The 26854-nt window shown below is 36.7% G+C and overlaps 1 protein-coding gene across 1 annotated transcript; it reads left to right on the top strand.

Annotated features, from left to right (window-relative positions):
* Positions 1-10839: 10839 nt before the first annotated feature.
* Positions 10840-21544, top strand: LOC140230118 (ferredoxin-fold anticodon-binding domain-containing protein 1-like). The gene is made up of 6 exons (XM_072310316.1): positions 10840-10940; positions 12633-12829; positions 13451-13607; positions 14994-15197; positions 17213-17395; positions 18418-21544. Exons 1-6 carry the CDS (start codon positions 10846-10848, stop codon positions 19586-19588), a joined length of 2007 nt encoding a protein of 668 aa, XP_072166417.1. The 5' UTR covers positions 10840-10845; the 3' UTR covers positions 19589-21544.
* Positions 21545-26854: the final 5310 nt, after the last annotated feature.

The following is a 26854-nucleotide window of genomic DNA, read 5'->3' as shown; positions in this document are numbered from 1 at the left end:
ATCTTTATCAATTTTTTGCAGTGCTAGCATTGCAAAGCATGATACCTTTTGTAGGGTGGACTAAGGTTATGTGTGTTGGGAAGCTGTCGTACCACTGGTGACATTTTTTATCATTGTAAGGAATTTTGATACCAGTCTGGGATGAATTAAAATGATAATTATAATGATAATGATACTGTACATATGATGCTTTCATATATGAAGGGTGTTGCATGTTTGCCTTTTTTGGTTTTGTTTTATTCATTTATTCACAACTTTTGTTTTCTATTTGTTTGGCATACATACCACATCATAGCCATTGACCTTTGTATTCAAGTCAAGTTTTAGAGAGTATTTGAAGAGTTTGTTTGCAAAAACCGATAGTCCATTTTTGAAGATTTTGAAGTACGATCTCTGTCATAAAGTACAAAATAATACCTTTTAAATGATATATTGGTCACTACATATAAAGGTACATTTTTGAAGTTATGGTCAAAAGAAGCAAAAATTTTCTTATTATTCTCTTTATTTTTCTTGAACTTTAATCGCAAATATCTCCATTTGGCAAATATGGACTTATCAGTTTTTGCAAACAAACTCTTCATTTCCTTCCATATTCAGGAGCTCTGAGTGATGAAAGAAAAGGCTATCTTTCATGGATTTGGAAGTGATATTTCTTCAGAGCATTTTTGCTCATCCTTCTAACCTCAGTAATGGATAGTGGGTGTAGTTACTGCATGAATATACATGTATTATCCTATTTATTCTGTGACCTGGGGAGTGAGAGGACCAGAGGATTAAAAGCTTTATCCAACTTCTGACCTCTTTGCAGCATTCTTGTAGTCTAGTGGCAGTAGTGTTTTGTGTCTGGTAGTGTAAGAAGACAGTGACAAGAAACAAGAAAGAGTCCAGTAGAGAGTGTTTTAACCACCTGCCAAATTATTAGAACATCAGCCATGCACTGCTCCTTATTTTACATATTTTTTTCTTTTCTTTGGTTGTTAAGGAAAAGCTAGATGCATGTTTGAAGTCATGTCAATGGTGCAGTTTACACATTTTATTAAAATGTCTTTCCCTGAGCTCACACCATCCTCGAGTCTGTAGGATGGAGGTATAAGTATGGTGTCATGTATTGATTGAGTACTAGAATTAACAAGACACTACATTATGAATTTCTTTGATTTCATGTAAAACGTGTTGAGAAGAGGATCATTCAGACACCCTAAATGTAAGTTTATGCATCCAACAGTGGCCATGAAAAGAATGAAAAGAAGTGCAAAGTGAATAGCCAGTACTACTAAGAAAAAAAAAAAAAAATTCACAAAATGATGCATCATTGTGGGTATTTTACTTAGGTGCAAATTCTTTACCCTTTTTAGTATCGCATTTCCTAAAGAGATACTCTCTTGTAACTATTTTATACCATGACTCCTTTTGGTGTAGTACTAAAGGCATCCATTCAAGTTTGTAGAGAAATTCTGTCTCTAGAAAGAATGAGCAGTGATAGATAGATGTGATGCAATCTTCCCCTTTAGTCTCCCTAGACAATTCTGTAAAATGCAAACTGTAATACATGTAATGAAAGAACAAGATTTGGATGTGAGCATGATTATAACAATCTATACTGTAAGATAACAGTGTGTGTGACTGGTGTTCTGTAGTCTACAGAATCTTGCTGTTTCTGAAGGAAGACTCTGTGATGTCCTGATATCATATGAAAGGGAAGTACTATTGTACACTCCCTGTAATGATTTATTTGTGCTATTGATTATGAGATTTGTGAATTTTGTACAACTGACACATTTTAGCCAAAATATGTGCTTGCTGTATGATATTTTGAAGTTTAAGCTTTCTATGTCTGGTGTAATATAATGTGTATAAATTGTTACATTTTTTCTTCCTCTCTCACATCTGGGAGTGCATTATGCAATTCTACAACAACAAATGAATTGTGGTAGGCAATTATCAAATGTTTGCTGTAGGTTGCAGTAATGTTGAGAAACTGTCTGTGTTAAAGTGCTTGGAAGTAACGGACATTTTTTAAACTGTTTCATGTGGGTCCAATGTCTGAAGTAAGAAATGAGTGATTTCCCTCTGAAGTCACAGGAAAGAGAAGAGAGCAAGAATGGGAATATCCTCCACAAACTTTTTGGTTGGAATTTTCTTGTTGTCATTGCTCAAAAGTTGCTTGACCTTAGAACTTTGATCCTCTCTTAGCTCATACTCTTCCCATATGAACATTGTGTTTCAAGTTTAACAAGAGAAGGAACCCAGTCCAGTTTATCATGTATAAACAGATTCTAGTGTTCCATCATAGTAATGCCTGCCTGTTATTTATCACTGTATTCGATAGAGCATTGACGGGAGGTCATTTGATACTGATGAAGAGTGAAGAGATTGTATAATTACTTTGTTAGTTTTCAAGTGATTGGAGAGAAGTCATTCTGGCAAGAGACATCGGTCACTTGTATGTCTTCACAGCCCCTTAGTGCAGCAATAGAAATGTCAAAAGTTATGTTCGTTTTCGTTGGTATTTGTGTGAGTGTGTGTGTGTGTTTTGATTAATGCAAACAGAGATTAAAAACTGGTAGATATGGATTTGAAGGTACTATTAGACTTAACGTCTTTTGATTTCCCCTATCTCTGCTATATAGAGGTATTTTTACTTTATTTTTTTTTTTATTGAGTCCTGTTTCCCTTGATATATCTTCCCTAGTAAGCCATCTTCAATTTTATATTTGATTTTGTGTTCTTGTTTTACATCTGTCATGAATTTGTAGGGACACTTTTGCAGTCATTGCCATTTTGTGCAAATAAAACAATGTTTTGTCAGTGTAGTCTTACCTCCGTTGGTTTGTGTCATATATTGGTGTGTGATGCGTATCATTCTGCAGCATATATGCCTAATATGAGCTCTCTACCTTTAAGCATTAAAGTTTAAACCATCCTTGATCTGCTTTAATACGTTGCTTGATTTGATCTCAGTATTATCTTGGACAAATGGTTTAATTTTAATTTTTCCATAACAACAACAGCAATATTACCTTTCTCTCCTCTCTCCCTCTTTCTAGGTGTATTATAAACCTAAAGATGTTGTGAGAGATCACACACACACATGGAACATACAAACACAAATGTACACTTTGCATGTGAATATGATGTACTGTATATAATTGATGTTGGCCCACAAGATTTCAAAAACTGTAGCAACTAAGATTGATTGCTTTGTTTGCCACATCATTTCTCTTTTGAGCCATCAAAATTTCAGATTAAAAGATTTTCATAGCCCAAATGGGCAACCAGAGAAAAAAAAAGTTAGTGCCAAGCCATCACATTGTACATGTACTGTATTTATAATTATACAGTCAGCTCTAGGTAAGTCAATGTATGTCGAATAACTGGCTGACTAAGCAAATATACAGAGACTCCAACCCAAAGCACCTTCTGATCTGGAGATTCTCCCGCCTGAAACCCCTAGCAAACGGGAGATTCCAAGTTGATGTGTGCGAAGCGCGAAATTCCCAGGTTCTAGATGCTCTCCAGTGCTATCTAAGGCTTACTTTTTCAACATACGATAGCAATAAGTAAGAAATCCTTTCCAACGGGAGACACAGAGCCAGGGCGGGAGAAATTAAATCATAAGCGGGAGAACGGGAGATTTTGCAAAAATGGGTTTTCGGCGGGAGATCTCCCGTCGAAAACGGGAGAGTTGGAGTCTCTGAATATAAAGTCAATTTCTCATAGCCTCCAATGTGTATTGGTATTCTTCTCTAAGCTATACATGTACAGTACATGGAAAAAGATGTATCATCAAAGCGATGCACTATTGTTTTACTATCCTCTATAAAAATAACTAGCTTTCATAAAGTGTTATATTCACCAACTACATTTATTTAACGACTTATTTTACAAATGGTAGACTTGCAAATTTGTGTAAATTAAGGGCTGCAAAATCTTTTTGGCCATACAACTCTCACACACATGAACAGAACGGTACATTTAGTTCCATATAACAGTTGTACATGGAAACAACCAATTTAACAAAATAAAGTTTCAGAAAGTGGAGACTAGCCTAAGAAAGTTTTGGGGAAGTTTTACATGTTTTCATATGAAAGTAATACCGATGTAGTAACAAATAATTGAGGATGTTATTGACACAGGCTTTTTCTGTTGCCTCGGAACACAAACTTTCACTAAATATGAATTGACGGATCTCGGGTCTATGCATCCATCAAGTTGGATAATAAGCTTATCTGAGTAATGCTAACTTTTACTAAGGATTAAAAGTTGTTTGAAAGTTATCAGTCCCCCCCCCCCTTCCAATCCGAATAAGTTTAAAGTTTAAAGGATAGACCTACACGCTGTATTTTCATACATAAAGAGAACAAGAGTTAATTCTAAGTTTGAGGTTCATAAACGACATGATTTATTCTTTAATTTGAATTGTGATAAACTTCTGCTTATTGTAGATATTGTGTGACATTTATTATGGTAAAGTGCATTGTAAGGATCATGACAAGGTGTGTTCGTGTGTGTGTGTGTGTGTGTGTATGTAATACATGCAGTTAAATGTTAAAAAATACACAAAAATTTTATTAAGTTTTAAAAATAATGAGTTACACATAATATTGATGAAGGCCCTAGAAACGTGTACAATGATCAGGTCCATCATTCCCTGTCAAATGAATGGCAGCTATCTTGAAACACATGATTTGAATTACAGAATATATTGAGAATTACGATTATACAACACTAAAACTACAAATGATCAACTTTCATAAATGAAAATGTCGATCAATTTCAGTACAGTGGTAATTAACATGTTTTTCCTGATCCGCCACAACATCACCACAATGATCCTAAAAATAGATACTATGAAATAATACATAGGGTAAAGTAGGGTAAGTGGAACGCTTAATTCGTAAATCACAAAAAAATAAATAAATAAATAAATAAATAAAACTCGCCAAGAAATATTCTAGCATCACAGTTTGACCATACCACAAACACAATAAAAATATCTATGTGACACTGTTTTGGGTAAATATTATTCATAATTAAGTTCAAGATTACACTTTAGTCACGACTACTCCATTGTTTCACTTACCCCGACGTACTGGGGTAAGTGGAACAGCATTGTATGCATAGGATTGTCTACACAAAATGAGGAAGGTGAAAATAACGCAGAACTGACAAAGTCACCAAGCCGTCCATTCATTAATACATGCGTTCCACTTACCCCAACTCCATGGGGTTAGTGGAACAGGAAATGCTTTAATGCTGCAGTTGATGGAATTTAACATTTTTCTCCCCTAATTTTGACAGTTAATTAAATAAATAGTTCCCTGCAAGTAGTTTTGGTGAAAAAAGTAGCACCATAAACACGATAAATAATTTTAAAACCAATTTTCAGTAGCGTGTGCATCATTTCGATTTTCAAATTTACCGCCCTGACGTCATGGTCTTATACAGGGAACAAGATATTTTTTACCCCATGTTATCATTTCAATTTGTCACCATCTCACATTTTCGTTTGACCTTTAAATGTTGCTCTTTTACTCGATGACCCCTATAACGTGTATTGTTCTTCACTTATAAGTACTAATATCATGGCTGTATGATAAATCTGTAAGTATGAACCAGCTTTTACACCAATATCATTGCAAAACTATTTTCAAATAGACTGTATCTTATTAGATTTTAACATACACTTTGTACATTGTATTCACTTTGTCTTTTACCCTATGATCAAAATCTCTTTATGAATAAATAAATAAAAGTAAGGTGATGTGGAATAATTTGTGTCGAGACCTCTTCACACCTAACCAAGTCTCACTCTTTAGCAACCCATCTCACGCTCACCCGCCAGTCAATCATTTTCTGTTTCGCAGTGTAAAAAACAAGTAACAAGAATGAGAATTAATTGATCAATCAATTAATCAATCAATCAATCAATCAATCAATCAATCAATCAGTCAATCAGTCAATTACTCAGTCAAACAATCAATCAGTCAATCAATCAATCAGTCAATCAATCAATCCATCAATCAGTCAGTCAATCAGTCAGTCAGTCAATCAATCAATCAGTCATTCAATTAATCAGTCAGTCAGTCAATCAATCAATCAATCAGTCAATCGATCGATCGATCAGTCAGTCAATCAATCAGTCAATCAATCAGTGAGTCAATCAATCAGTCAGTCAATCAAATAATCAATCAGTCAATCAATCAGTCAAATCAGTCAGTCAGTCAGTCAATCAATCAAACAGTCAGTCAATCAACCAAACAAAAACAAAACAACAACAACAAAAAACCGCGGCCGGTAGATCAAACACTGCGCGCATTGCAGGTGGTGGATGAGATGCCAGCTTTGTGATGCTGCTCGAAATTGTGCTATTGTTTGCTGTTGTTGTTGTTGTCAGCTGGAGGATAGGGCCGTCTTACATTGCTGCCTCTAACAGTTATTTCCCTTTCTGAATAAATGAAGAGTTTGTTCGCAAAAACCGATAAGTCCATTTTTGAATATTTTGAAGTATGGTCTCTGTCATAAAGTACAAAGTAGTACCTTTTAAATGATATATTGGTCACTACATATAAAGGTACATTTTTGAAGTTACGGTCAAAAGAAGCAAAAATTTTCTTATTATTCTTTTCATTTTTCTTGACCTTTAATCGCAAATATCTCCATTTGGCAAATATGGACTTATCGGTTTTTGCGAACAAACTCTTCAAATAATCCCGGGTCTCTGAAATGTCAATCACTCAATCAGACTCATTCATAGTTGATGAAAATTTGGGGAAAATGCTTGGATTAATATCTTCCTGGATCGTCTTCTATAACGAATTGATGAGAATTATGCTATTACTTTTTTAATCAAAAGTGTGCGCCAAATCGGGCAATTTCTAATTCCGTGCATCTGGAGCCACTAGGATCCCATCCCATCCGCATACGTCGCTAAAGTTAGCGTCGCTAAATCTTCGTCACCCCACCCCATCGCAGTTTTTCACTTCCAGCCAGTTAAGAAACTTGGCATCTCTGTCTCTTAGTTACTCAATCTTGATATTTACCACGTTATCATAATTATAAAAAGTGCCTGACTTTCATTTCAATTTTACGCCCAGCATTATACTTGAAATACTTCAAATAGCCTATTTGAAGTGCAAAAAGGATAATGCTGGGAGTAAAATTGAAATGGAAATAGGTGTCTTCCAAAAGGACCTTCCTAAAGCTGTGAAATGCAGCTGACACTGCACGTGGAATCCGCATCCTTTGCCTTTCCTGTGACATTGCAAAATGAAATGATAGTGATAATTGTGATGATAACAACAACATAAATACTGATAATAATGAAAGTATACTTGCTAAGAGTTTCATGAGTAGTCTTTTCCACTATAGAATCCAATCATTATGAACGTAATGTGCTATCAAAGGGGAAATCCAGTTCAAATGTAAGTCAGTTTGATAAGAAAGAGTAAAATATTACGAGTTCAACGGTATTTTTTTGATCGAAATCGGTTGAAAAAAATTAGGAAGTTATGACAATTAATTTTGAGTTTTGCTATTTTTTGAGGAAACAGCTCGTGAACTGTCAATGTTAATATACAAATGGCAAAGTGAGCGCATCCCCTCACAACTTACCATATGTTGAAATGTCGTTTTTCATTCAAACGCAAAATTCTATGCCCGATGCTAACTGATCTTTATTCTGAAGTTATTCGACCAGGAATAACCTTGTGTTTCAGACTTCATTGACAGAAACATTGCATTTTTGTCATTTTTTTTTTTTTTTTTTGGGGGGGGGGGGGTACACGATCAATGGAAAAGTTTGAGGTTGTAACACGGTCAGCTCACTCATTTGCATATTATATCCACTGTACATGAACTGTTTTGCCGTCAATCAGGAAAAACTTCAAAGTTTTGTAACTTCTTTCATCCGATTTCAGTCAATTTTTTACAGTTCACCTCGTGAGGATTTCCTCTTTTTTTTTATCACACTTACCTATTTTTGGACTGGATTTTCCATTTAATCAATTGTAGGCCTATTCATACCGAGCTAGAGGAAAACTATTTTTGTAACATATATGGCGTACGACAGTATTCCTATTATAGCAAGGGCAGGCGCGCCGGAAGCAGTTTTGGATTGGGGGGGCAAATATTGGAGGGGGCTCACTATAGACCATACATATGTTACACAATATACACATATATACACACACACACACACACATCTATATATATTTATATATATATATATATATATATATATATATATGAAGAGTTTGTTTGCAAAAACCGATAAGTCCATATTTGTCAAATGGAGATATTTGCGATTAAAGGTCAAGAAAAACAAAGAGAATAATAAGAAAAATTTTGCTTCTTTTGACCATAACTTCAAAAATATACCTTTATATGTAGTGATCAATATATCATTGAAAAGGTATTATTTTGTACTTTATGACACAGACCGTATTTCAAAATCTTCAAAAATGGACTTATCGGTTTTTGCAAACAAACTCTTCATATATATGTTTATATATATATATATATATATATATATGTGTGTGTGTGTGTGTGTATGCATATAAAGTGGCGTACGATGGGTCGAAACATTGGGGGTGGGCACCTTGTGGAAAAGTAATTTTGACGGTGTGTATGCTTGTGCGTGTGTGCGTGCGCAATAATGGGACTACAATACATTACGGAATGTGATACATTCAACAACGCAGTCATTGAGGAACATTGTAAGTTTTCCTTACATGGATTATGGAATGACGGTGTGAAACCACAACTTATATACTGTCAGCAACATCAGGAGAATTGCATAACAATAAAATGCGAGCGAGCGGAGCGAGAGAGCTTGAAAATTTTGACATTTTACAGTCCAAAAACTGCCGTTTGTTGCTATATCTTTCGCTTTGGAAATTAAGGGGGGGGGTATCGGGCCCAACTGCTGGCAATTACTGGCGGCAACATTAGGAGAATGGCATAACCATTCAATGCGTGCGAGCGAAGCGAGCGAGCTTGAAAATTTTGACATTCTACAGTCCCAAAACTGGCGTTTGTAGTTATAACTTTCGCTTTAGAAATTAATGGGGGCGCATCGGGCGCAACTGCTGGCAATTACTGGCAGCAACATTAGGAGAATGGCATAACCATTCAATGCGAGCGAGCGAAGCGAGCGAGCTTGAAAATTTTGACATTCTACAGTCCCAAAACTGGCGTTTGTAGCTATATCTTTCGCTTTGGAAATTAATGGGGGGCGCATCGGGCGCAACTGCCGGCAATTACTGGCAGCAACATTAGGAGAATGGCATAATGATTCAATGCGAGCAAGCGAAGCGAGCGAGCTTGAAAATTTTGACATTCTACAGTCCAAAAACTGCCGTTGTAGCTATGTTTTTCGCTTTGGAAATTAAGGGGGAGGCGCACCGGCCTCAACTGCTGGCAATTACTGGCTGCAACGTTAGGAAAATGACATAACGAATAAATTTGACGATTAATTTTGACATTTTACAGTCCCCAAACTGCCGTATGTAGCTATATTTGTTTTTTTCGCTTTGGAAATTAAGGGAGGGGGGGGGGGGCGGCCCAGGCGCAACTGCTGGCAATTACTGGCAGCAACATCAGGAGAATGGCATATCGATTGAATGCGAGCGAGCGGAGCGAGCGAGCTTGGAAATTTTGACATTTTACAGTCCAAAAACTGCCGTTTGTAGCTATGTTTTTTCGCGTTTATTCATTTATATACATATCTTTCTTATTTTATCTATTTTCATTTATTTGTTTATTTATTCATTTTTTTGGGAGGGGGGCTTTTTGGGGGGGCAAAAATGCGTTTTGCCCCCCCACTTTTTGGATTGGGGGGGCGGCCGCCCCCCCTGCCCCCCCACTTCCGGCGCCTATGAGCAAGGGAACTCGGAGTCCAAAGCTCTTTAAAAACTAAGAGGTATTATAGTGTTCTCTTTTTTTTACCATTCAATTTTCTTTTTCTGTTATGTAAGCCTCCTCAAGAAAAGAAAGCAAACAAAAAACAAACAAAAAATCTAGGACCAACTTTTACCATACTAGGGTCCTCCTATACCTGAATAAAAAATGAAAGATACAATATCTCCCTTTGTTAAACAGCTGGAAACTTATCATGGTGCTGAACAGGTCAAATTTTGTGGAGGATAATGGAAGTCCGTCCACAATAGTGATTTAATACGGTTATGATGACTGCCACATAGTTACTTCGACATTTAAGATAATTATAATAGCCAGAGCATGAGTCTTTTCATTATATCACACACCCGACCCCCGTGTGCACACACACACACAAAAAAACCCAACCTTATATTAGGCCTAAATTTTGGATCATATCCTCTAATGATTGGTTGAAAGAGCTTCAAATGATTATATGGGTATTTTGAACTCTGAGTGTTGGCATGTTTGACACTCCATAAAGTACTATTCAATTAAAGTTCTCTTTGACGTCACTCCTATGACGAAATTTTGCATACTAAACATGTTTGCATATAACATGTTGGCCTATATAATTTGCAAAATGATGTCATAAAGCATTTTCTGAAATTGTGCACAGTTTTGCACCGTCACTCTGTAAAATGTAACAATTATTTTAACCTCCGCCAAAGGAGGAGGTTATGTTTTCGTTACCGTTGGTTTGTCGGTGTGCAAAATATTAAACTCAAAAAGTTGTGAACGGATTTGAATGAAACTTCAGCAGGAAAGGTTGAGAATACACATGAACAGCTCTAGTGTTTAGTAATGCAAACGTTGAGGGCAGCAAGCTGTAATGTATTTCACGCAGGCAAAGAGATTTTGTTGTCTGATAACAGTAAGTTCTGCTTCGGATCGTGATCGCCCAAAATGCATAGATTCATACGGATTTCTAAAAGATTTGGTAATCGAGTAAACCGCTCATGTGTGCACTCCGTAATATTGTGGACGAAACAAGGATCGAGGTAATTTTGCCCTTGTCATACAACGAATCTATTCATTAGAGCCGCAGACTGGGTGTTCGAAAGATACTGGCATAGATTTTTTTTTTTTTTTTATTTATTTTTTTTAATAGTCCCACATCTTCGATTCCGCGCTGGAAAAAAGATCTGCATTCATACAATATCAATGAATGGCAACATTGGCGGCAATGCAATAATAAACAATGCAGCTGCAGCAGCATTTGTATTCGTATTAGATTTACATGTATTAAAAGAATATTATGCATTACTAGTAGACCTAATCGAAAGTCTACTCTAGACTATGTCTACTGACAGTTACAGTAGGATCTAGTTAGATCTCTACTTAAGAATAAGCACTGATAAGAGGTCGTAAAACAGTTTGTTTTTGTATCTTATCCAGATCGGACCGTGGCCGGTGACAACTAACATTGATGAACAACTAGACTGCTGGAGAGGTAATATGTATTGTAGTCTACAACTTCCAAGTGCAACACAGAATGCGCAGTCTCTACCGTTGGCATTGGTATTGCATTGCCGACATTACTTAGTGTCTGCCTCCACACTTTAATAGAATCTATTTATAACCCCGCCAAACGAAGTTTGAAGGGGGTATAGGAATCAGCGGACGGTCGGGCAGTCGGGCGGTCGGTCCGTTGCAAATCTTGCGTCGCGAACTACTTCCTTAGTTTTCAACCGATTAGCATAAAACTTGGCACAGATGTGTGCCTTGGGTTGTAGATGTGCAAGACGTATTTTTTGACAGTACCCGAAAGTATGTTGCCATGGTAACGGCATATTATGGGCAAAAATGGGTACAAATCTTGCATCGCGAACTCCTCCCACAGTTTTTGATCAATTTTTATGAAATTAGGTGCAGATGTTCATCTGAATATGTTAATGTGCAAGACACCTGTTCCGCAGTGGCAAAAAGTGCGTTGCCGTGGTAACGGCATGTTATTGGTAAAATATAGGGCAAAATGCTTCATGGCAAAACTGCTTCATCAGTGTTCTTCCAATTCTCATGGAATTCATATTGAATGATTGTCTTAGGATATAGGTCAGCATGACACATTTCTTGACAGTGACAAAAAGTATGTTGCCATGGTAACAGCTCACATATTATGAGCCAAAATGATGGAAAATTTTGTGTTGCAAACTACTTCCTCAGTTTTTGCCCAATTTCCATGAAACTTGGTACAGATGTGTGCCTTTTGGTTGTAGATGTGCAAGACGCATTTTTCGACAGTACCCGAAAGTACGTTGCCATGGTAACGGCATATTAATGGCAGAAGATCAAGGAAAGATCTTGCGGATTTAACTACTTCCTCAGTTTTTTGACCAAAGCTTATGAAATGTTGTTTTGATCAAAGCTTATGAAATGTTGTTTGGCGGGGGTATAACCAGTCGCTGTAGCGACATTTCTAGTTTTACCTGTCAACAACACCAGTGGCAGTGTCAGTGAACAGCCATATCCATGACCATGAATTTGTTCCAAAGTACCAAACAATAGTTGTTGCTGTTGTTAGTAAGTTAGTCATCCCATAGACACATAACAGCCCTGTTGCTGTACACAAGTGTCGCCTGGCATCCGGCCGTGGCTACTCTACCTAGTGCCCAGACAGAGACAAAAAATATCTGGGTGTATTGGGGCGATCGATCTTCTATTTCTTTTCTTTTTTTATTCTCACTAATTAGGAAGATGATGCAGGATCTCTTGTCAAGTTGCCAGTCCATCCTCCTCCTTGGAGAGGCCAACTTCTCCTTTTCCTCTTCCCTGCGGAGGATGCTTCCAGAGACAGTCGCCATGGTAACCTCCTGCCTCCAGAGTGTGGATGGAATTGCCAAGGACGACCCTCTCATCGAGAAAAACATCCAGATTCTTAAAGAGGCTGGTAGGGCCTGTAAAGACTGACCATTTATTTTTCCTTTTATTATTCTTTTATCTTTTTTTTTTTTTCCGTCTAACAGTGACAGATGACAGTCAAAGTAACCCTTGCATTAAATGGCTGACAAAATGCCAACAAGGTTGTTCTTTTATTTTTTCAAAGAAGTCTGATACTGTATGGTAAGCAGTGAAGATTTCCAAAATGTGCTATTTTCTGCAGGAGTCATTCTTCTAAATGTGAGGATTTTCAGAAATTAGATGAACAAAAGTAACATTCTTCACATTTTTTGCAGACACTTGATTGCATGGTCTGAAATTGTTTTTCCCAAATTTTCTGTCCGTGAATTTGTTATGATGTTTGTTATGTTTACGGCTTGTATAGTTTGTAGGTCTACATGTCCTGTCGTATGACCTCGTTTTTTAATGTCAGTATTTTACGTGTTTCTTTTGTATGAATACTTGTTTTGTAATACTTGTCTCTTTTATGATGTAATTCTATGTGCAATTCAGTCTTATGACTGCGAGACATGAATACTTCAATGAAATATTATTTATCTATCTATCTATCTAAACCCTACTGAATAATAAATCACGAAATTTTTACATGTATGTTTTGCATGTCCGTCAGACGTTCAGGTTCTCTTTGAAGTGGATGCAACAAAGCTGGACCAGTGTAAATCTCTCGAGGGCGTCCTCTTTGATGCAGTTGTCTTTAATTTTCCACATGTTGGAGGAAAGGGAAACATTGGCAGGAACAGGGATCTCCTCAAGCAGTTCTTTGTGTGGTTCGTATTTCACTTGATGATTTTAATCTTTCGAGTCTATTTTGGAAATTAATGTACAAGACATTAAAAAAAAAGAAATCACAAGCAAGTCATCATAAATAGTGGTGTCCGAGGCATTTCGGGTTGTCCGTCCGTCCGTCTGTCTGTCCTTCCGTCTGTCCGTCCGTCTGTCCGTCCTTCCGTCTGTCCGTCCTTCCGTCCATCCGTAATGAATTTTGTGGACAGCATAACTAAAAAACCTTTTGAGGTATCCTAATGAAACTTGGCAAGTATGTGTATTAGGGGGTGAAGTTGTGCCTATCAACTTTTGGGTGCACATGCTCAAGGTTAAAGGTCAAAAGGTCAAGGTCAAATATGTAAAATTTCACTATTTTCACCATATCTATGCAATGCCTGAAGATATTTTCTTGAAACTTAGTTTATACATGAAATACCCAATTAAGATTCTTTGGTGAAAGTTTGGGGTCATGAGGTCAAAAGTCAAAGGTCAAAAGGTCGAGTAAAAATATTAGATCTTCAATTTTTTTTTCTCCGTACCTTGGAAACTGTTCAAGGTATCTTCATGGAACATATTATACATGTACTGACTGGCAGTGATTATCTAGAGAATTTAGGGTTCATGGGGTCAAAGGTCAGGAGTCAAAGGTCAAGGGCAACACTTCAAAATTTTAGTATTTCCCTCATATTTATGCAATGCCAGCAGGATTATTTTTTTTTTTTTACACTTGTTGTATGCATGTATAACCTAATAGAGATTCTTTGGAAACTTTCTTTTTTTTTTTCTTTTTTTTGTTTGCCTCAATGGTCAAAAGGTCAGAGAGCAAGGGACAGTGCTGAACTAACTTTTTCCTCCATATCTCGGAAGTGGCTCAAGTTATCTTGAAACTTACTACATATTCATAATGCATGTTCTGCCTGACAGTGATTATCCTATGAATTTTAGGGTCAAAGGCCAGATGAAAATGGTAACAATGTACTTTTCAATACAGAAATTGCACTTTTTCTCCGTACCTTGAAAATTACTCAATGCATAAACTTATGAATGGGTCAAAGCCAAGTGCCGGGGCAGACTTAAAGTCCTTAAATTCCCAAATACATGCTCTCATATTCATCCAATTAAACCTAGGTCAAGGAACGTGAACATTCAACACATTTGTGACAAACTTGTCATTTTAATATTTTGCCAGTTTTGTGAAAATGTAATCACACATTGTCCACATGTACTATAGACCTTATGGCTATTAGGAGATTCATGCATTATGGCGGAGGCATACCAGTCGCCTTAGCGACATGTGTAGTTATAGATTTATACTGTGAGTGAGTATTCATAAATATGCAACCTTTTGTATTATTTCTACTCTTTATTTCCACATCGCCCCTTACCAGCTGCCCCAGGATTTTGTCACCAGACGGCCGAATTCTAGTCACTCTATGTAATGGCCAAGGAGGGACGGGTGCTGACACCCCTCAGCGGAAATGGAATGACTCTTGGCAGGTGGTTGCCATGGCAGCATGTGGGTCTTTCATCTTGACCAAGACAATTGGGTTTAATTCAGAGGACTACCTAGACTACGCCTGTACAGGCTACAGGTAAGAAAGGCAAATGGCTCATCTTGAAAACTTTGGTAATCTGGAATCTTTACAAATTATGATGATACAGAAAATGAAACTGCACTTTTTATTTTAGTTTGTTTTATCCAAAAATGTTGCTGGTGGGTCAATAGTCAAACTAGATTTTTCTTCCTGCAAACTCTTTATGTGGGTTAATTTCCTGCACATTTTCTCTTCTCCACAATTCCTGCAGAATGAGTCATTTGTAGAGGTTCTTCTTTTTTACAAACATTTATTTATGGTGTCATATTGTGTATTGATTATATTGGTCTAGCTGTGATGTTTAAGTTTGTTTATTGATCCATTTATACCACAAAAATAAATGCATTGTGCGATATCTTGCCAATTAGAAATATTTGAGTTTGGATGCATATATATATATATATATAGCAAAGTCAGCTATAATATTTCTGATGTTGTGTAGGCTGTAAAAAGTAAAATAATCCATTAATCAGTCAATATTTAATATTCATTTGAACACTTATTATGGACTGGACAAATTATTTGAAAATGTGAATGATTTCAGAGCCAGGCATAACTACTCTCTTTGACAAAATCATGAACAAGTGAAACTCTTTGAAATGGGTGGATCGCATGTAATTTTTTTTTGGCCCCAAATTTCAATTCAATCTTTATTTCCGATTCAATATATAATATACAAAGTATATGTGAATATGAGCAAATTTTACAGAAAGTGAGTTTAAAAACAATGGAAACGACAACAAAACAAAGCGAGATTATGATAAAGACAAAAGAATAAAAAAAAAAAAAAACACATCGAGAAAACAGATATCACAGGTACACAGAGAACAGAAACCCATTAACATTATGTGTTTGGTTGACCGGAAAATGGTATGCGCGTAGAAAGCCAGAATAGGCTTGTTATGTTGCACATACCCCGCGTTATAATCATTTGAAAATTACTTTAAAAAAAAAAATCAAATTAATCATAATAAAAAAGAGAAAAACATTAAACACCATAATACAAATAGAACAAAGACCAATACATCCATACATAATAATCCAATCAATACTTACTAATCAATAACTTCTTGTACTGCCTTTTGAACATATTATTAAACTGTGTATTGAATTTGCTCAGTTCTAACGTATTCCATAAAACGGGACCAGTATGACGTAACGAATATTTAGATTTATCGGTTAAAAAACGCCATCGATGAAAATGATTTGACGATCTTGTATTGTAATTATGTACATCTGAGTTCACAGAAAACATATTTTGTAAATAAGGTGAAAGAGTTTTAGCATGGAAACGTTGCATAAAGGAACATATTTGCATTTTATTCAAATCTTGCAATTTAAGAGTGTGTAATGATTTAAAAAGTTTAGATGTTGAAGCTCTATAATCTAACTTTGTACAAATTCGAATTGCTTTCTTTTGTAGTATAAAAAGTCTTTGAGTATGGCAAGAATACGTGTTTCCCCAAATAGAATTGCAATAAGATAAAACAGATAAAATATAAGCATTATAAAGAGCAAACAAAATGTAACTTGGCAAATCATATTTCAGTCGATTCAAAATTCCAATAAAACGAGAAATTTTTGTACAAAGTCAATATGATCGCTCCAACTCAACTTACTGTTTAATACAACACCTAAAAAATTTACAGATTCATAAAATTTCAAACGTATATCACCAATTTTTAAAATCATGTCATCAGTATTATACTGCACACCTCCGCGTTTAAAAAGTACACATTGTGTTTTACTTATATTCAAAGTGAGCATATTGCACTTAAACCAATTTTGTACTTGATAAAGATTTTTGTTTAAAAGTTCAATCAAATGCCCAGTTTCATAGGTTTATTGTGTTATGTTATGCAAGATTTATTATTTTTTCTTCTGATATAAAGGAAAATGTTCTCCATTATTAACTTTTGCATCAATAATCATAATGAGATATGACACATGAAGGCTGCAGAGGAATTTGTCACTGAGTGTTTAACCTGTATTTTATTTTCTGATTTGCCCAGGAGCCAATCAAAGCAGTTTGTGACCCGCAATGCAGTGACTCATGTCTTTGAGAGGAGCATTGCTACAGTGCCGCATACATTGGGGGCACCTCAACAGGTCAAGCTGCTCACGGCACCAGATCCTGTGTCAAAGGAGCTGGTCAACTTCATCTGTCCAGGCGACCTTTGCTGGTCAATTGACCGGTCAGTCACTTCTCCCCCTCATTTAAAGTCTGGTACCAGCTATATGAGCTATCAGTTAGAGATAGAGGTTGTATCAGCTTTCCCTCTACAGAAAGCACTCCAGAGACTTTCTTAAGGGACTTCCACATTGGACCTACATGAAATTGTGTAGTGCAGCGTACCCATTATACCAGAAGAGGCTGCATACTCATGGGGAAAAAAGAAATATGAAGGAAGCAAGCTTTCGCAAAATGACACAAAGAAATGTGTTTGTGAAATCTTAGATCCAGTGTACTATTGTGTAGGCATTGCTGTAGAATAGGGTAGTGTTGCATAGACTTTGTATAAAGATTGTACTTTCTTGGCTGAAATGATGTGAAGAAACAAGACAAGTCTTATTTCATGTGTGCATCTCAAATACCCCTTTGTGTTCCTCGGCATATCGTTATGTAGGCCAGCATAAGCACAGCGAAGGGCATTGCAAGCTTGGCATAGTTGGTATGCACTCTATGCAGACCCAATGTGAAAATCCCATGAGCCATGTACAGTTACTACTACTTAATCAAGATACCTTTCAGTTAGGCCTATTTTTCCTTTGAAAATTTTTGCTGTATTCACATCATACCTATATCTTTGGTACCTCACAGTACATACAAATGTATGTACTGTGAGGTCTGCTGTGGGTACTGTCCAACTTGTGTCTTTCATGCATTGTTTGTATGTTCAAGTTGGAGTGTTCTACAGGCACTGCAGAGACTGGGGGTAGGCTAACCATTGACCATAGTTAAATCCTACATAAGTATGTTTGACCAATGGGATTGCTTAATTTGCAACATGTGACAGTGATCTGTAGCTGTCATTTACTCATTGCATAGGAGTGTCATCATTTACAAATGTGGAAGAACCAATGTCATAAACACTGTTAATGACCTCATCTGACCTTCACCACATTATCCGATCACAAAATATATAATATTTTGAATTCCTTGGACATTCTTACAAATAACTAACTCTACATATCATCATGTCGAATTCTATTTTAGGGACCTTCTCCAAACCAAACATCACCCAATCAATGAAGTTGCTGATCACATACGGCAGTCTATGGAAGCAATACATCCAGCACTGCGTAGCATGGAATCTGAAGAGCTCCCTCTAGTGTTGAACATCAAAGATATGCCTTTCCTCTCTTCCTTCAAACTGACTGATTTGTACCAGCTCAGGACTCATGGTACCGAGAGTGGGATGGATAGAGACAGTCCCAGCAGCAATTACAATGAGGGGAATCCCCAGGTGCGTTCAGCAGGACAGTGTGGATACCTTGAGTGTGGTTTACAGCAGCAAAGATTGGATCGCATTCTAAGACCTAGCTTAGTAGCTTGCTTGAGTCAGAATCAAACATTGCAAGCAGAAGAGCTGGACACACCTGTGGCGTCCTTTGGGCGTGTCTTCAAGAGGTGTGCCATAAACTCTGTTTCCTATCCCATAATGCATCAATGTCTCTTGCTTTACCCGCCATGCACTGGGAAGGCTCCATCATGGGATAGTGTGTGCGTCATGGTGTCTGGTCTGCTTGCTGAGAAAGGGGAAGTGCTCAACCACAGCACTGCACCCAGTGGTGATGAGAACAGTTCATTACCAAAGGAATCCACCCTTATGATCCAAATAGTAGGGTTGAATCAATGCTATGGAAGTACAGTGCCTGTTGGGCATTTTGGGACATTCCACACTCTGAAAGGGGATATGCATTTTTGTGTGCTCTACTTGGACACCTTTGCCATGTTAAGATTTCATATCGACGATATTAGGCTGCTTTGGTCTGCGGATGACAGAATATTGAATCATTTTCAAATGAGTTCGTATGAATGTGGTAACCCTGCAACAAGCAAGGATGGGAATATGTCACCAGTTCAGACAAAAGCACAGACATTTAAGTACAGTATCCATGCCCCAACATTTTCCCACGATATCAGCTTTTGGCTTCTGGACCAATCCTTTGATGAACTCCTCTTTTGCTCAGTAGTGAGATCAGTAACCTTTGACCTCGTGAGGGAGGTGAATTTTCTTAATCAGTATGTAAACAGAAAGGTCAGCTATACATATAGACTCATCTACCAGTCTTGTGATCGTGCACTCAGCAAAGAGCTGGCTACCCAGCTGCAACTTAATGTTAGGAGTGCCATCAATAAGTGGCTGGGTGTTGAGCCTAGATGAGATGCAGAATATAACTAACCATACATTACACATCGAAAACTATTTGCTGAGTAAGTGCAAAATACTTAAGTATGCAGGGAATGCTTCATTTATACTTCATGCTGTTACACCTTGCAGCATTGATGGAAGACAGTTTTGCATTACATTTTTCAAGTGTCAAAATGACAAGCATCAAATTCAATGAATCTGTTCGTAGTAGACTGTGATGGGAATTCGTCTCAAATTTATTTGTCAATTGAGTAAATGCAGTAAAGTGTGCAGAACACATCAGCAAAGTTTGCAGAAAATCAGGGCAATCTGTTCAAAAGTTTTGCCTTTTTGCAGATCAAAAAGTAATGGTAAAAGTAACAGCGAAAGAGTAATAGAGAATGTTACACAGATGTGACTCTCTTTATGAGTACAAGGTGTTTGTACTGCACCTTTCACCTGCTAAACTTCCCACCCCTGGATTTTTTCTTGGATTTGCAAGCATCTATTACTGGTACACTGTAGTTGCAAAGGAACCTTTTCCGTCCGCTGCCGTTTCCTTGTTTAGGACATCTCTTAACATAGTGTTGAGTGCTTCCCATCGGAAACAGTGAGAAAAAATGTCTTCTTGACTTAGCGCTTGAAAATAAGGCCATAAAGATTGATGACGGCAATGTTGATAGGATTAGCAAGGTTATTGGGCTTGCATTTCATTCTTAATTACTAGCATTATAGCCGCTTACATTATTATCTCTTGTCATATTGGTGCTCATGTCCTCAGCCTTCTTGATTTTTTATTCTTTTTTATGATCTTCCCTCTCTGTCCAGCAATGTTATCAATTTACTGAGTGTTGTAGGTTTCCATATCAGTTTCTCCCACCTCTCTGCCTTGTTGCCAACAGTAACAGTCAAGGCTTTGAGGAGTATCTCATCCCACCTGTCGCTGATTATAAAGGCTCTGTCATATTTCTATTAACAAGTAAAAAAGAAAAAAAAAAATCAAAGTGCACTTACAAAGTAGAAGTGTGGACAGAATATGAAATAGTACAAAGTGCAGTACACCTCCAAAATACCATACAATATATCACATTGAACAACAACAACAACAACACAATATTGTGTAAAAAAGATCTAACTTCTTATCTAACTGCTGTAACAGCATGTGTTCATTCCAGGTCCTTCAAGATAAACACTTGTTTGCAGTAAATCCAAATATGCAAGTTGCTTGTCTGGCTTGTGGACATCAGGATTATTAACATCTGTGTATAGGAGGCTTTCACTGTTTGTCTACATTGCTTTAGGCAAGATCAGGTTGCTCATGAGGTCTGGGGATGAAGACGTGAAAAATATCTGATAGTAGCCTGTCATTAGGTCTTATATACAGTCATGTATCATTTCTAGATATACATTGGTATGTATGCTTTATTTGGTGCATAGCTAAAAACAGAAATCCTGTTTGACTTGCATTGTGTTTCATGCCTGGTATTTTCACCATTTTTATTGTAGGATCAAGACCGCAATTTTATGATGAGTATATTCAGTAAATGAAATGGTTCATTTCTCAGTGGTTGTCATTCCTGTTTTTTGTTTTGCTTTGTTTTGTTATTGACCTGTGGAGTTTTTATGCCTTAACCTTCGCCTGTAAATCTTCATCGCAGCAGGTTAAAGCTTGTAAATTATGGGAGCCTCCGTGTATATGGAGCAGGATATTGAGCATCTCAAAGCTTAGTAACACTGTACAAAGAAACTGTAAACTTGTACATCTTGGTTTCTGGTTTGCTGAAGGCTTCATCAAAACGTTCTGGTGGAGGAAGCTTCTTCCTGTATAGATAATAAATTGAAAGATTTGATAATCTGTACTGCATGTCTGTACATGTACAATGGACGCTTGTATGATAAAATTAGCAAATAATCAATGTTATCTGAATTTCAGGGATTTAGTCACAGTTCTATCATCAGCATTAAATTATTCTTATATTTCCTTTTCAAGTATAGGTGTCCATGTGTTTAATGTTAAATGAGCTTGATTATGATAAATAATACTAGTGTATGAATATGTATATATACATATATATATATATATATATATATATGGGTCATATGTATCATAGCAATAATAATGTCAAAATGTAATGTCACATTAGAGGAATGCATTAAATGCCAATTGCCTTGATTTTGATTCAAAATCCCAATTTTCAGGGGCCTCCCCCTTTGTCAGGAATGAAAGTGCTAATGAATTTAATGTATTCCTCTATTGTGACATTATTATTGCTATTTCTAATACTGCTAAATACAAGGAGCAATTACAATTTATTATATATTATATATATTTATATATGTCCCTTTTTTTTTTACTGAAGGATTCTGTTATCCTATGTACACTGTATATACAATCTTAAATACTGTGAGCTTCATAATCTAAGCGTCATGCGTCAGTCAAGAATAGCTTTGAGCCTTTCTTTTTGATTTTTTTTTTTTTGTGGTCCTATTTTGAAAATGTAATCTCCTCTTGACAAATGAATCACAGACCGAATCCCAGAGAGGAAGATGCTATTATGCGAAGGTAGCGGTGAAAAGAGAATTCACAATTTAAGACGTCATGTATGGCTGCTACTGAGTAACACGCAACTCATCGACTCTCCGGAGCTTACTTAATATTATTACCATTGGATACCTTTGGATACATACTTCGGGCACCTTTGACATCATTATGAACAACTATCAAAGAGATCGCTTACCAAGAAAGGTAAAGCAGGACGCTAAGTGTATTTTGAGGCCCAAAACAGCCTCGTCGCCCCCCAAGACAACAACACCAGGTAGAACCAACGGGACAGACGGAGCTCGACCCGCCAGCCCTACCGGGGGAGGTGTTCGCCCAAAGACCGATCCAACACCAACGCCAATATCCATCCCTGACATTCCAGCCAGCACAGAGTACAAAGAGGTTGAGGTCACACATGAAGGGATTGCTCGCTACTTTCAGGAAGCGACAAAGAACTTTGAGTCAATGATCAGAAAAGCCGTGGAATCTCTTGTTGAAAGCATACAGCTGGTGGAATCAAAGCTCGGGTCAGCGATTGAGTTTGAAAGCAGGAGAGTCACAGAGATGGAGGAGAAAAATTCACACCTGGAGAAACGAGTAGGAGAGCTTGAGAAGGAAGTGAAGGATCTCCGGTATGAAGTCGCCAAGCACAACTCGGCCATCAACAAAAGTGAGAGATTCTCTCGCTGCAACAACATCTGGATCGTGGGAATACCAGAATGCAGGGATGAAGACTGCATCGCCCTCATGGAAGGCATTCTCAAGGAGAAATTCGCTTGCGACGTCAAAGTTGAAAGAGCTCATCGCGACGGAAAGTCGGCACAAGGTAAACCCAGGCACATCTTATTCAAGACCCTGTCGAACCGTCACAAGACCCACCTGATGAAGAACCAGCGTGAAAAGTTAGCAGACGAGCCGTACTACATGACGGACGATCTGACACTGGACGATCTCATCGAGAAGAGGAAGTGGTCCAAAGCTGTGCAGGATCTGTACAGGAACAACGTTAAAGGGAACGTAAACCCAAAGAGCAATGTGGATTGAGCGAAAGCAGTAACATTAGTAGAACACATCAGTGAAAGTTTGAGGAAAATCGGGCAATCGATGCAAAAGTTATGAATTTTTAAAGTTTTGGTGTTGGAACTGCTGGGTAAGGAGACTACTAGAGGGTATGACGTATGAGAGGACTACAACATGAAGAAAATATAAAGAGAATTCAATAGAAATTCATTTTTCATGAAAATTACACATTCCATCAACTTGATACTGACATATGTTAGGGGTAACACTTATTACCCCTGCTTTCTGAAAGCGGTTAGTCAAGTACTCTTTCATTTTGCTATAAAAGTGACTTTTTGTGGAATTCCTTTTATATTTTCTTTATATTGTTGTCCACTCATACGTCATAACCTCTAGTAGTCTCCTCATCCAGCGGTTCCAACACCAAAACTTTAAGAATTCATAACTTGTGCATCGATTGTCCAATTTTCCTCAAACTTTCACTGATGTGTTCTATTAATGTTAATGCTTTTACTCGATCCACATTGCTCTTTGGGTTTGCGTTCCCTCTAAGCTCCGCTTCTTCGCAGGTAAATGGCGAAGCCGGTAAATGGCGAAGCCGTACTGGGGTCCCCTACACCTTCCAGTCATCAAACTAAAGAGCATTGAAATGTATGTACAAGTATATAACGATGACTGATTATTATGAAAGTTCTGCGATTTATGTCAATTATTTGAAACTGCCTTTAAATGCCTTGCTCCTTTCTCTCTCTCTCCCTCCCTCTCTCTCTCCTCATTCTCCTCTTGCATCACTATCATCAAATCCTCTCGCCTGATAAGTGCTATTATGTAGTACATAACTGTGTATATCATTATTGTGAAATCGAGTGGGATTCATTTGTCTCTGTTTTAATTAATCCACGGAGAGTCAATGTTTATCTTGCCTTGTAATCAACCTCTGTCATACACCTGACTACTCTTAGTTCGTAGTCGGTTCTAAGTTACCAGTAATTTGTACGGGTTTTTTTTTTTTTTTCTTATTTACTCTTCATCACTTACCTGAAACAATGTATCATGACACAATTCACCCTTTTGTACTCCATAGACTCGCTGCTTTTATGTACTTGCCTACCTTGTGTATGAACACAAATGGATATGGATGACAATCTAAACGAAGGTGCTAACCATGCAAACACCTGTAAGTATTATTTACCGAATGAATTTTCTGAATGTTTCAGAAATAATTGTAATTTCAGTATATTACATCTGAACATACGTAGTCTTTCAAAAAAACTTTGAAATGTTGAATATGTTACTTACCACCTTATCACACTCTTTTTCAATTATTGCCATTACTGAAACGTGGCTTCATAAACACTCACCTCCATTATTTGATATCAGTGATTATAAACTTCTCCGTAACGATAGAAAGCATGGTAAGGAGGTGGCGTTTTATTATATGTTAACAATTCCCTGTCATTTAAGCTGAGATCTGATATTTATTTTCCCAGGGTAATGCAGAGTCCTTATTTATTGAGGTTGAACATGTAAGCAGTAGAAATTGTATTATTGGAGTAGTTTATAAACCTCCTATCAGTAATAATGATAACTTTCTGCAAGATTTTGATTCGATATTATCATGTGTTTGTAGAGAGAATAAAAATGTTCACGTTGTTGGTGATTTTAATATTGATTTATTATCAAATGATCGAGTATCTATTCAATTAGTTAATAATTTATATTCCAATTCTTTTGAACCACTTATAGATAATCCGACTAGAATTACACAACAAACATCTACTTTTCTTGATAATATATTTACCAACGTGTGCTGCACTTTCTCCTCGTCAGGTATTCTCTACTTTGATATATCAGACCACTTTCCTATATTTACAGTCTTTTCAGAGATGAAGCAGCAAAGCATAGCCAACACTACAGAAACCCAATTGACTCGTAAATTTACCTCTGAGAAAATAGCAGATTTGAATATTGATCTCAGCTATGAACGTTGGGACAGTGTATTGATGGAAGAAAATGTTGATGAAGCCTTTAATGTTTTTATGACATGTTTTCAGTATTATTTAGACAAAAATATACCCAAAGTTAAAAGGCAATGTAAACGTAAACGTAGAATTAAGCCTTGGATAACTAAAGGAATGTTGAAGTCAATAAGAAAGAGGAATATGTATTATAAAATGAGTATTAGAAATCCCACTGTGAGTAATATAAATAGATATAAGGTTTATCGGAATAAATTAACATCTGTTATTCGTTTATCTAAGAAATCATATTTCGCTTCTAAGTTTGAGAAGGTAAATGGTAACATTTCAGGTACATGGAAAATTATAAATGATGTACTTGGTTGTTCAAAAGAATCAACAACCCAAAATAGTTTCAGACATGGAGATCATGCATATCATAAATCAATAGATATAGCAAATGTTTTTGATTCATATTTTGTAAGTATTGGACCTAATCAAGCTTCAAAGGTGCCAAGCACAAAGGTAGATTTTAGGTATTATTTGGAAACCCTATGTGAGTTTTCTATATTTTTTGTTCCAGCAACACATAATGAAATCATTCAAGTTGTTAATTCGCTCAAATGTAGTGATTCAGTAAGTCATGATGATATAAGTAATAATCTTTTAAAGAAAGTAGTTTTGAATGTTGTTACTCCACTTATTCATATTGTCAACTTATCACTAAGTACTGGTGTTATTCCAAGTAAAATGAAACTTGCCAAAGTTATACTCATTCACAAGAAAGAAGATACTTCCTTTATAAGCAATTACCGTCCTATATCTATTCTCTCTAGTTTGTCAAAAGTTCTGGAAAGAATTGTATATAACAGACTCTACGGTTTTCTGATACAAAATAACTTACTCACGTCTTGTCAATATGGTTTTAGGAAACACAACTCAACAGGCATAGCTCTTATTGAACTCTGTGATAAGATTTCCATTTCATTGTCTAAGAAAGAACATGTACTTGGAGTATTTATGGACCTTAGTAAAGCTTTTGATACCATTGATCATAGTATATTGTTAGAAAAGATGAATGTTTATGGTATACGAGGAACTCCTCTTATGTGGTTTAAGAACTATCTTTGTGACCGAAAACAATATACCATCTACAATAACTTTCACTCTGATGTATTACCAGTCAAATGTGGGGTTCCCCAAGGTTCAATCCTGGGGCCTTTGTTATTTCTTATATACATCAATGATATCTGTAATTCATCCTCTTTACTTCATTTCATTTTATTTGCAGACGATACCAATGTATTTCTTTCTTATTGACACTATGAATACAGAATTACCCAAAGTCTCCGAATGGTTCAGAAGCAATACGTTATCATTAAATGTAGAAAAGACAAATTATATAAAGTTCAAAAGTCAACGATCACTAAACTGTGGCATTCATTTTGATATTATTATAGATGACATGAAAATTGAACAGAAAGAAAGTACGAAGTTTTTAGGCGTTATTATAGATGACAAGTTGAACTGGAATCTGCATATTGCCAATGTTGTAACTTCTGTGGCACGCGGAGTTAGAATATTGCACAAACTCAGACCATACATATCAAGCTCTACGTTGTTCACCATTTATAATTCCATTATCCTGCCTTATATTTCTTACTGCAATATCGTTTGGGCTTGTCAGAAGAGACAATTAGATCGGCTAACGGTCCTCCAAAAGAAAGCCATTCGCCTTTGTACAAATTCCCTCAATCTTGCCCACACCCCTCCATTATT

This window comes from Diadema setosum, chromosome 6 (assembly GCF_964275005.1).
Source record: "Diadema setosum chromosome 6, eeDiaSeto1, whole genome shotgun sequence".
Classification (NCBI taxonomy): Eukaryota; Metazoa; Echinodermata; class Echinoidea; order Diadematoida; family Diadematidae; genus Diadema; species Diadema setosum.
The sequence above is the reverse complement of the archived record's forward strand: the minus strand, read 5'-3'. Positions and strand labels throughout refer to the sequence as shown.

What these genes read in the sequence shown, in the direction of transcription:
- LOC140230118 (XM_072310316.1), top strand. Translation starts at nt 10,846, where the DNA reads ATGCATAGATTCATACGGATTTCTAAAAGATTTGGTAATCGAGTAAAC. An exon ending in TGGACGAAACAAGGATCGAG is followed by an intron (nt 10,941 to 12,632) that starts GTAATTTTGCCC and finishes CTCACTAATTAG; the next exon opens with GAAGATGATGCAGGATCTCT. An exon ending in CCAGATTCTTAAAGAGGCTG is followed by an intron (nt 12,830 to 13,450) that starts GTAGGGCCTGTA and finishes CATGTCCGTCAG; the next exon opens with ACGTTCAGGTTCTCTTTGAA.